The following is a 12295-nucleotide window of genomic DNA, read 5'->3' on the forward strand; positions in this document are numbered from 1 at the left end:
TATAAGAACATGTTTTACTGTTGGAATTTAAAAATTAATTTTTATAAGCATGTTCAAAAATATGATATTTTTTTTTAATTTAGATAACTGAAAGATTTAGAACCAACTTTTGTGTACAGCTAGAGATTCAAATTGTGCTAAAGCATGTTAATTTAGTGGCAAAATGTATGATCAAGTTGATTGGGAAGTTCAGATAAGTATGTCCAAAGCTTAAAATTTTTATCAGTTTTTAGTAAAAATCACTGGTCATTATTGAAAAAAAGGGTTTGAAATGCTTATGTTCAATAAAAATAACCGCAAAAATTATATCTCTCCAGAAATAAAAAATAACTATTACTTCTACAATATAACAAAGAAAATTTCATTTTCTACTTTGTATGAAAAACTAATATATGAAGTGGACTACACAGTTTTTAGATTATTGTAGCCTTGATGATTATAATTTATATAAATTATTAATGTAATTTTTTTTTAACTATTAGAGTGATTAATTTAAAATTAGCTTTTTTTTACAAAAACAACCGTTAATAATATAAATTATAATAAAATTAATCATTTATTTCTTTATAATATAATCTTGCAGCAATGAGTTACCAAATAATAATATGTAATGCAATAATTGATAAAAATGGAACATAAAACAAGATTAAAAATATGTATATAAAAATCACCAGAAAATTCTATAAAATTGAATTAAAAAAGTAATTGAAATAAAATAATCAAATATTACTAATATTTCATATTAGACAGTTTTTTATTGGTCTAGTTAGTTAATTTATCCTTACTTATCAAAACATCCAAAACTTTCATGATAAAATAAGTTTTCTAAATTTAAAACTGTTTGTCCCAAAAAGTAGTATATTATTAATTTTTGATATGAAAAATATATTACGAACTGTCAAAAGAGTGCCTTTTTTGTCCATTATATAATTAGTGAAAAATTATTGATTAACTAATTGATATATTTATTACTGAACAACTATAAAGCATTTAAATTATAATAAGCAAGAGTGAAAATTATGTAAGGATCAAAGGTACCTCTTAATTTTCATACATCAGTTTATATTGATAATCAATCAAATACAATGGGTGCTATGTTTACATTGTTTTTAAAATGATACATAAATAGGATTTCTAATTCACATGATTAATTTGAATTTAAAATATGTTAATTACACTTCTAAATAATTTCATTATTTAGGATAACAACATGCATGAATTTATTTAATTTTTAAAAATGTTCGAAATCATGCAAACTATTATATTCTGTTATAACTTTATTTAGTTTTCTGTTTAGAAGTGTGTGCAATAAATTTAACTATAAATATTAATAATCTAGTGTTTTAATGAATTCATTGCAGTGGTTTGTGAAGCTGGATCATATACGAAAGTGTTTTACACAGAGAGGAACTGTCTTTGTGCTGGAAGAATTTAGTAAGTTTTCTTGATTTTTTAAAACATTACTATTTTTTTATCTTTTAGTATAATTTTATTAACGAAGATCTACTTAAAAATTGTGATTTATTGTTCTAGAGAAAAAGAGTCATTAAATGACACTTAAATCTTTATCAACAATTTTCCACTTCTTTCATCTTTTATCATTTTATCTTTCTAACCATTTCTTTTTTCATTAACTACATTTTTTTTTTTATAGTGGCAGAAAATTGAAATTTACCACCACTTAGCAAATTTAGTTAACACATTGTGTGTAAGCACAATTAACAGTATATTAATTATTTTCTTACTTTATATTAATTATTTTCTTATTTTTCTTTTATATTAGTTATCTTCTTACATTCTTTTGACAGCATTAAAATAAAACAAAAATATTTTAAATACTTTAATTTTTTTACCATATTGTATGTGTTTATTCAGTTATTAACCCATCTTAAATCATTTTGCTTAAAAAATTTTGAAAAATTATAATAACTCAAAAGTACAAGAATGTCAAGATTGTTTGTTCCCTATTTTAAAGACTGAATGTTTTTGTTATTAAATTTGACAACTTAGAACTACAGTAAATTTAAAAAAAGTCTATTAAAAGAATAAACTGGATAATTGTTTATTCTAATTTGTTTGTTTTTAATTACATTTATGTTAATCATTTCACTTCTTTTGGTTATAACTTTTTTCTAAAAAGTAAAGTTATTTTGTTAAACCATTTTTGGTCTGTACCACTTCCAAATTCAACTTGTAATTTTGCCATCTAGCCAAGAAAGAATTGTTTGTTTTTGGAAAGTGCCAATTTACAGGTTCTTTATGCTATTATCTTTTAAGACCTAATGAAATCACATAAATAGTACCACAGAATAGTAAGTGTAAATTTCAAACGTTGAACACCAGACATGCTCTTTGATGTTTGGATCATGGGTTACAGACATTTTAACCTCATTGACTTGCTCCAAAACACTGTCTTCAGATTCATAAGTATTGCAAAATCAGCTTTGAAAGGTATTCCTTAGTTTTGTTTTTGTTCCTGACGAAATATTTAATCCTTTTAAATGTCTCAGTATATATTTTACCAATGTAATGACCAATAATATTTACTGATCTCAATAAAACATTTGATTTATTTCTACATTTCATATTGATGATAAAACTTAATAATGTCATTAGAGGTATTGCTTAAGATTAGTTAAAATGATATCTTTCCAACTCTAAACAGGTAGTTGAAAGTTCATCTTTTTATAAGAATACACATGTAAAATGTAGGTCCTCATTTCAATACATAGAACGCAGAGTGACATAGTGTCCTTGAGTGAAGTGTTCTTGGTCCACGCTCTTCTTATTTTTTGTTAATGATCTGCCTCAAAATTTTGAACCACCCTCTTTACAGCTGACACAACTGTATCTAGATCTGAATATAATTATAATAAGAACTTGAAAATTCTACATTAACATTCAAAAAATTCTCTGATAGATGGAACCATCTGACTTTAAATTTGGATAAAACTGTTGCTTTGGGCTTCTCAGATAAGAGTTAGCATTGCAAATTGCAGGATATAATTCCCACAACCCACCGGGTTGGTCTAGTGGTGAACGCATCAACCCAAATCAGCTGATTTGGAAGTCGAGAGTTCCGGCGTACAAATTCCTAGTAAAGGCTGTTATTTTTATACAGATATGAATACTAGATCGTGTGGAAATCAGTGTTCTTTGGTGGTTGGGTTTCAATTAATTACTTATCTCAGGAATGGTCGAACTGAGACTGTACAAGACTACACTTCATTTACACTCATACACATCATGCTCATTCATCCTCTGAAGTAATACCTGAACGATAATTCCCGGGAGGCTAAACAGGAAAAAGAAAGAAGGATACACTTCCCATTAATGATAAGAATAATATTTCTGTTGCCCATATAAGTTGAATCTTCTGGTTTTTTTATTCAATGACAAATTCTCTTGGGATGTTGAAATTGATTTAGTTTGATGTAAAATAAAATTTTTAAACACTGCATATGCACTATTAAATACTTATTATACTAATGTATATTACCATCTAGATTATAATTCATCTCTAATGGGCTTTCATGTTATTGTTTGGCACCCATAAATTGAATCCTGAAGACCAGTGTTTATTAAATTGAAATGGTTAACATATACATGTGTTTATTATGAATTCATGATCTTTGCTAAAAAAAATGTTCACTTGTTAAAAAAAATAACCTTATCCACCTCTGACAAACCAGACTCTAGAATTGTACTCTTGTAACTTAATACTTCAGTCTACAAAAAGAGCCTTACCAGGCCTTCTTTGCTATTTTGTAATAAATTACCAAACCACTTAAAAGAAATTCCCATTAATTTTATTTAAATATTTTTTTTCAAAATAATATTATTCAGTTGATGATTTAAAAAGTATTTCAAAATGCATAGCGATAGAATCATTGTAATAAGGATAAAATCAAAACCTAAACCGACAACATTGTTAACGTCTATATGCCTACAAGCGCCCATGATGATGATGAGGTAGAGTGTGTATATGAAGAGATTGATGAAGCAATTAAACACAAATTTTAAACAATTAAAAGGAGATGAAAATTTAATAATAGTTGGAGATTGGAATTCAAGCATTGGAAAAGGCAAGGAAGGAAATATAGTGGGTGAATACGGTCTGGGCAAAAGGAATGAAAGAGGGGACTGACTTATAGAGTTTTGCATGAAGTATAATTTAGTAATTGCCAACACCCAATTTAAAAATCATAATAGAAGAATATACACTTGGAAAAAGCCAGGCGATACTGCAAGGTATCAGATAGATTATATCATGGTTAAGCAAAGATTTAGATATCAACTCGTTGATTGCAAAACTTACCCTGGAGCAGACATTGACAGCGACCATAATTTGGTGATAATGAAATGTAGATTGGGGTTTGAAAACCTGAAGAAAAGGTGTCAGATGAAAATGTTTGAGGAGGACATCGCAAGAGGTCTGAATAAAAACGATAAGGTAGAAAATGTAGAAGAAGAATGGGAGAATATTAAAAAGGAAATTCTTAAATCAGCAGAAGCGAACTTAGGCGGAACAAAGAGAACTGGTAGAAAACCTTGGGTTTCAGACGATATATTGCAGCTGATGGATGAACGTAGAAAATATAAGAATACTAGTGATGAAGAAAGTAAAAGGAACTATCGACAATTAAGAAATGCTATAAACAGGAAGTGCAAACTAGCGAAAGAAGAGTGGATTAAAGAAAAGTGTTCAGAAGTGGAAATAGAAATGAACATTGGTAAAATAGACGGAGCATACAGGAAAGTTAAGGAAAATTTTGGGGTACATAAATTAAAATCTAATAATGTGTTAAACAAAGATGGTACACCGATTTATAATACGAAAGGTAAAGTTGATAGGTGGGTGGAATATATTGAAGAGTTATACAGAGGAAATGAATTAGAAAATGGTGTTATAGAGGAAGAAGAGGAAGTTGAAGAGGATGAAATGGGAGAAACAATACTAAGATCTGAAGTTAAGAGAGCATTAAAAGATTTGAATGGCAGAAAGGCTCCTGGAATAGACGGAATACCTGTAGAATTATTGAGCAGTGCAGGTGAGGAAGCGATTGATAGATTGTACAAACTGGTGTGTAATATTTATGAAAAAGGGGAAGTTCCGTCAGACTTCAAAAAAGTTTTGTAGTCATGATACCAAAGAAAGCAGGGACAGATAAATGTGAAGAATACAGAACAGTTAGTTTAACTAGTCATGCATCAAAAATTTTAACTAGAATTCTATACAGAAGAATTGAGAGGAGAGTGGAAGAAGTGTTAGGAGAAGACCAATTTAGTTTCAGGAAAAGTATAGGGACAAGGGAAGCAATTTTAGGCCTCAGATTAATAGTGGAAGGAAGATTAAAGAAAAACAAACCAACATACTTGGCGTTTATAGACCTAGAAAAGGCATTCGATAACGTAGACTGGAATAAAATGTTCAGCATTTTAAAAAAATTAGGGTTCAAATACAGAGATAGAAGAACAATTGCTAACATTTACAGGAACCAAACAGCAACAGTAATAATTGAAGAACATAAGAAAGAAGCCGTAATAAAAAAAGGGAGTCTGACAAGGATGTTCCCTATCCCCGTTGCTTTTTAATCTTTACATGGAACTAGCAGTTAATGATGTTAAAGAACAATTTAGATTCGGAGTAACAGTACAAGGTGAAAAGATAAAGATGCTACGATTTGCTGATGATATAGTAATTCTAGCTGAGAGTAAAAAGGATTTAGAAGAAACAATGACTGGCATAGATGAAGTCCTACGCAAGAACTATTGCATGAAAATAAACAAGAACAAAACAAAAGTAATGAAATGTAGTAGAAATAACAAAGATGGACCACTGAATGTGAAAATAGGAGAAGAGAAGATTATGGAGGTAGAAGAATTTTTCTTATTTGGGAAGTAAAATTACTAAAGATGGACGAAGCAGAAGCGATATAAAATGCTGAATAGCACAGGCGAAATGAGCTTTCAGTCAGAAATATAATTTGCTTACATCAAAAATTAATTTAAACATCAGGAAAACGTTTTTGAAAATATATATTTGGAACATATCTTTATATGGAAGTGAAACTTGGACGATTGGAGTGTCTGAGAAGAAAAGATTAGAAGCTTTTGAAATGTAGTGCTGTAGGAGAATGTTAAAAATCATGTGGGTGGATGAAGTAACAGATGAAGAGGTGTTGTGGCAAATCAATGAAGAAAGAAGCATTTAGAAAAATATAGTTAAAAAAGAGACAGACTTATAGCCCACATATTAAGGCATCCTGGAATATTCGCTTTGATATTCGAGGGACAGGTAGAAGGGAAAAATTGTGCAGACAAGCAACATTTGGAATACGTAAAACAAATTGTTAGGGATATAGGATGTAGGGGATATACTGACATGAAACGACGAGCACTAGATAAAGAATCTTGGAGAGCTGCATTAAACTAGTCAAATGACTGAAGACAAAAAAAAATTCAAATACAATATCTTTTTATGGACCCAAATGTAAATTACATATTAATAAGAATAAATAAAAATAACGATTTTACTATTTTGAATAAATTAAATTGAAATAATGACAAAATAAAATTTACTGTACAAATTGATGATAACAGATCAGTAATTTTATATAAAATTAAATATTAATTAAAGCAGTGGAATAGTTTCTGGAGTTTTAAAAAACCAGCACATTATAATACCACTCACCATACAAAAATCAAACCACCCTTGATCAAACTCAATAACAAAACAAAATGACACACAATTAAAACAAAATTTATAGCAAACCAGACCAGATATAATGATATTTTTATAGATCATAAATAAAAATATACATTAAAAACAATTCAAAAGAAAAAAATACTTCATTAATTCTATTAAAAAAAAAAAGAAGACAAGGTAGGAAATTTAGGAGAATATTACAAATAAAATATTTATTGCCTCTAATATATGTAGATGAAACTGTAATGTACAATACATATATATAAAACGATGATTTTGTATAACTATCTATTGGTAGTTTTTAAAAAATTAAATTTTTTTGTTTAACAATGCATCTCTCCAATTAAAAACAAATGGTGCGTTGGTTTGTTTCTGGAATGTGTTCACATTTTTATTTTAACTGCTATTGGCGCAGAGCAGACTATGTGTGTGCCGGGCAACAGAGTGCAGCTGTTTTTGAGCGCTAGCATCTAGCAGAAAAACTGAACTAATAACTGTATGATAAATTGTGTTTTGTCCTATAAACATACATTGTTTACATTAACATTTATTATACTTATTATTTTTTTTACACTTTGTTAAAAAAAACTATTGTAGAAAATTTTTTTTAATTTTTTTTTGTGAATAAATAAGTGTAGAAGCACTTCTTGATATGGACAATGTGTATATATATATATATATATATATTATGTAAATGTTATTAATCTTTCATTATATTTCTGTCACCATGGGTAGCAACAGAAATATAATTAAGTAAAATTACTAATCTTTTCGTCTTTAATAAATTTCTGTGAAATACTAAATATTCTCACAAATATGAGGATATGAATGTTTTGAAGTCCAGGGGCGGAGCCCCTGGCTAAACGATTGGGCAAGCGAAGTGAGTCCTGACTGGCTATTGTAAAGTATAAGAAATAAATTCATTATTTATGAATGTACAATCATAAATGTGGAGAATAACCTAGAAATTGTAGAAATAAAATAAAACATATTTATTACTAACATGTTCATGTTTAGTTATAAATAAACATGAATATTTGGAAATATATTCTATTTGCAAATACTTATTAATTCATTGTAACAATAGGCTGAGTCATAACCTGATCTAGATTAAAACATTAAAGTATATGTTAGTGAGTAAACCGGTAAATTATGAGTTCAGTGAACGATTTAATATGGTGCGTATGATATTTAGTAGCATGTTTCTCTGAATTCTTTTTTACTTCCTTGTATGAAGTAAAGGAAGTATTGTGATCGCAAAAAATTTTGGTTTTCAAATTTCAATGGAAATATCCATTTTGACCATCCCTGAATTCATTTTGAGTAGTTTCGTGTGATATATCTGTACATATGTATGTATTCCACATAGCTCAAAAATGATTAGCCGTAGGATGTTAAAATTTTGGATTTAGGACTATTGTAACATCTAGTTGTGCACCTCCCATTTTTATTGTAATCAACTGGACCAAAAGTGTCCAAAAAAGCCCAAAATTCAAAAAATTTGAAAGTTATTAATGAAATAAAACTTTATGTACTCTTCGTTTTAAAAAAAATGTGTATGTAATTTAACAGGCGTACAAGGAAGTCATATGGTGTCCACATCAGACTTTTTCATGAAACAATCATTGCTTTAGGTATAAAATATTTTTTTTTTAAATATCAACATTTATTCAACATCTGTTTATTTATAATTTTTTTAACTATTCACAGTACTAATAAATCACTTGTTTTCTTTTATTTCAGATCCTAAAACAAGGCAGGTTATACAAAGGCAGTATAAGTCTACCATGGTATGTAAATAATTAAGAAATGTTTATTTATCATTTTACAGTGCATGTTTATATTTTTATACATGTATGATCTTAATTTCATTTATGTGTTGTGCTGATTTTTCTGCTTTTATTGTTCTAAATCCATATGGCCTGCCTTAAACTCCTGTTTAAAAAAATGGTAAATACTTATTCAGTCAAGTCTTTTTTCATTTGTTACATATTACTATTTAATATGTATATTATAATATTTTATTAATGTACACCAACAGTAAGAGTATTAAATTAATTTTTTCTGTACTTTAATTCCCAGTTATTATGAGGTGTATGTCATGTGCCAAGGATTGGTGATCTATTTTAATTACATTTTTATTAGGAATATATAAAATAACCATTCGAGATTTGTACAAAAAATGAAGTCTTATAGAATTTTTTCTGTCTTAAATAAATCAAGGTTGTCTTTTCCAAGGAGAAATGTGATTTATAAATTGTGAAATCGTGTACAATTTTTTTTTTTGCCTTAAAAATTGAATGTGGTAATATGAGTATTACAACAAAAATTTTAAAAAAATCTTGCAAAAGATAAGTTTTAGGAAATAAATTTACCAGCAGTGTATTATTTTTCAAATGCATATTTTTTTCAAAATTGTATTTTCATGGAATAGAAGAAGATGTGAGAAGTAAAAAAATCATAGAATCCTAGTACAGCAAATATGCTTGTCTGTTTGTTTATGTCATATGTATCAATAAAATGTTTATTTTACTTGTTCCGAAGGGGGCTAATTTTATTACATTAATTATATTTATAAACTGTAAATATTCTCCTTTTATGTTGGAAGAAGGACTCAAATTTTTTTGCATGCTTCAAGAGAATAATCAGCTACAAGTAATAAAATCTACCTTATTAATTAGTTTTGTTAAAAATAATTCTTCTACATCATTTCTATATTAGAATCTATATTTGGTTTCTGTAATTTTTACAAAGCAATGATTTTTCCCCTTAAAGTAAAAATTGAGTAGCATCTGTCAGTTGAAATACCTATTAATGTAGTTATAGGTTCTGAGTTCATTTACATGTTCTGGCTTGGAATTTATTTAATTTATTATTCCATTAATAATTCTCTTTTGATATTAGTAAAAATCTTCACCCGTGCAATTCTGAACTTTGAAGATGATATCTTTATAGATGAATAATTTTGCTAATAATGTTATTCACTGTATATACAAGGTTGGATTAAAAAAATTGTTTGATGCCGTTATAAAAACTTTGATATCATTGTCTTCATTTGCAGTCATTGTATGTGTAATTTAGATTTGACAGCCAAATGAGTAATTTGAGTTTTGCTATTCAATAGTTTAGTAATACTTTAAAACTGAGGATTACAAATTGTTCACATTTTATGAAGAAAAAAAATGAGATACCACTCTTACATGCTTGAAAATGTCTCAAAATACTTTTTGGCATGTGAATATGCAAAACAATGAAAAAGTGGATGAAGTTAAGGAAAAAAATCATGATTAACTATTGAATACTATTCGTAGTTGCTTAAGAGATTATTAAAAATGAAACATATTCACTGATGTGGTTTTATGTGGCAACAAAATGTTTTACTAAATTGTTCGATTTTGTCAGAAAATTGTAGCACTAAAAAACTGCTGAAGAAATTTTAAATGTAGACTCTTATAATCAATCATCACTCACTTCATCATAAACTGTGATGAATTAATTGTAAGTGTACAGCTACATAAAGAATAAAGGTTCAGTCAGCCCAGCAGAGACTCTTTTTAAACCAACAATTAGATCTCACATCACTTCAAACAAATATTAAAGTTAGGAATGTTTTCTTCAGTTATTATGCTGTTGCATCTCATAAATTTTTGAATGATGAGGAGCTAATATTATTTTGCATTTTACATTATTTTTTTATGAAACTGCTTCTAGCAAATGCCTAGATGTATATATTTTTTTTTCAAGGGAGTGAAAGGCATTTTCACATTATCATCACCTGGTTCCCTTTAGATGTATAGAATGACAATCGGTGGAATTACACATGATTGGGAATATGTTGATAAAATAATTTCATAATTACACAATAATCTCTGTATTCATTAGACATGTGACTGTTCCTCTTCTTGAAAATAATAAAACCCTTGAAGGACAAGCTTTTCATGTTTAAGGCATTAAACAAAAATCACTATAAACTGCAAGCTATTCTTGGATTGTTAGTTCCAGAAATGTTCTGAAGATTGGAAAAAATGTTGACACAAGTGTGTCTTATTTGACTATTTTGAAGAAGGTAATATAAGCATAGAATAAAGGCATATGAGTATGATTAAAAAAATTAGAATTTTTATTTTTATTTAAAAGAATTTATTTGTTCTTCTATATTAATAATGTTTCCTTCAAAGTAGTCCCCCAGATATGCAACACACTTATCCCAGTATTTCTTACATTCCTCAAAACATTTGTAGAAAAGATTTTTGTATAGCATTAAATTCACTTAATGATTTTTTTTTCTTTATCCCATCTTTTGCCACAAATTACTGTCCTTTTAATGTTCTTAAAATGTTTGGGAACAAGAAAAAGTTACAGAGTTCCATGTAACAGAATACAGAAGCTGCAGTATACAGAGAATACAGAGACTGGAGAATACAGAGGCTGCAGTATCAGTTTGTTGTTATTTTTGACTAAATTATAATGAATTAATAGTGAAGTGTGATCTGGAGTGCTATTGTAGTACAAAATTCAAGAATTGTTTGTACAAATTTTGGTCATTTCCTTTGGATAATATTATGTAAACACCAAAAAACTACTAAGTAATACTGTTTGTTAACTGTATAACCTTGTGGTAAGAATTCATAATGGATCACAATGTTGAAATCTAAAAGAACTGTAAAGAGAACCTTAACATTCTATCAAACGTGGTGTGCTTTTTTGTCTTTGTTCTTCACGAAGCTTTCATTGGGAAGATTGGACTTTAGTTTCAATAACATAACCATACACCCACGTTTCATCACCTGTTATGATATGTTTGAGTCATTAGCAATGTCATCTCGATTCCCCCCCGAGGGGAGAAGATCCCACCTCGTAGTGTGTCCGGTCGCTACACCACCCCCTCCATTCCTAGCCAGTAGTGGCTTTAACGGAGGACATCTTCTCGCCCTCAAACTGATTGTGCACCACAGCTTTCAGTTCAGGCCCCGCAGAGATGCCACCGATGCAGATGCCTCAAGGGACATCTACATCGGTAAAGTTCACCCCGAGATAGTTTTATGTGTTTATGCCTTCAGAAAGAAGACATTAGCAATGTCAGTTAACAATTGTTATGTAATGTTGTTTTTGTTAAAAATTCAACAGTCTTGGAACAAAATTTTGCTGCTGTTCATTTTACACCCATCCATGAAGGAATCCCAGCTCTTTCAGCAACTTCTCTATAGTAATTGAGTGATTATTGATCATGGTGTCCTTTATTTTGTTGGTATTTTCATTGGTTGTTGATATATTAAGATATCTAACTCATTTTTCAGCTTTCTTGAAACCATTTGTACCACCATAAAGTGTCAACATAACATCACCACCAAAAGCCTCTTAACATCTTAACACTTTACTGAACTTTATTCCATTTTTAATGCAAATTCTTTGTTCCACCATTTTTGAGCAAAATATATTGCCTCATAATAAATTATGTTTTGATTACTCGGCTGACAAATTTGAAATATGCTTTTAATGGCTAAAAATATTGATATATTATAAACAGTGCTGCCACTGTGTGGGAAAAGGTGAACTCAGTTGAAAAGAATACCAAGCAGAATTAAA

The 12295-nt window shown here is 28.7% G+C and overlaps 1 protein-coding gene across 1 annotated transcript in view; it reads left to right on the top strand.

Moving 5' to 3' along the window:
• The window catches only part of Rab3-GEF (Rab3 GDP-GTP exchange factor), a 316556-nt gene that overhangs the window by 288324 nt on the left and 15937 nt on the right, over nt 1–12295 (top strand). Inside the window, exons 33-34 of the mRNA XM_075355604.1 lie at nt 1362–1434; nt 8453–8499. Coding sequence (XP_075211719.1) covers nt 1362–1434; nt 8453–8499 — 120 coding nt within the window. The remainder of the gene's footprint in view (nt 1–1361; nt 1435–8452; nt 8500–12295) is intronic.

The sequence above is a fragment of the Lycorma delicatula genome, chromosome 2, assembly GCF_047948215.1.
Source record: "Lycorma delicatula isolate Av1 chromosome 2, ASM4794821v1, whole genome shotgun sequence".
NCBI lineage: Eukaryota > Metazoa > Arthropoda > Insecta > Hemiptera > Fulgoridae > Lycorma > Lycorma delicatula.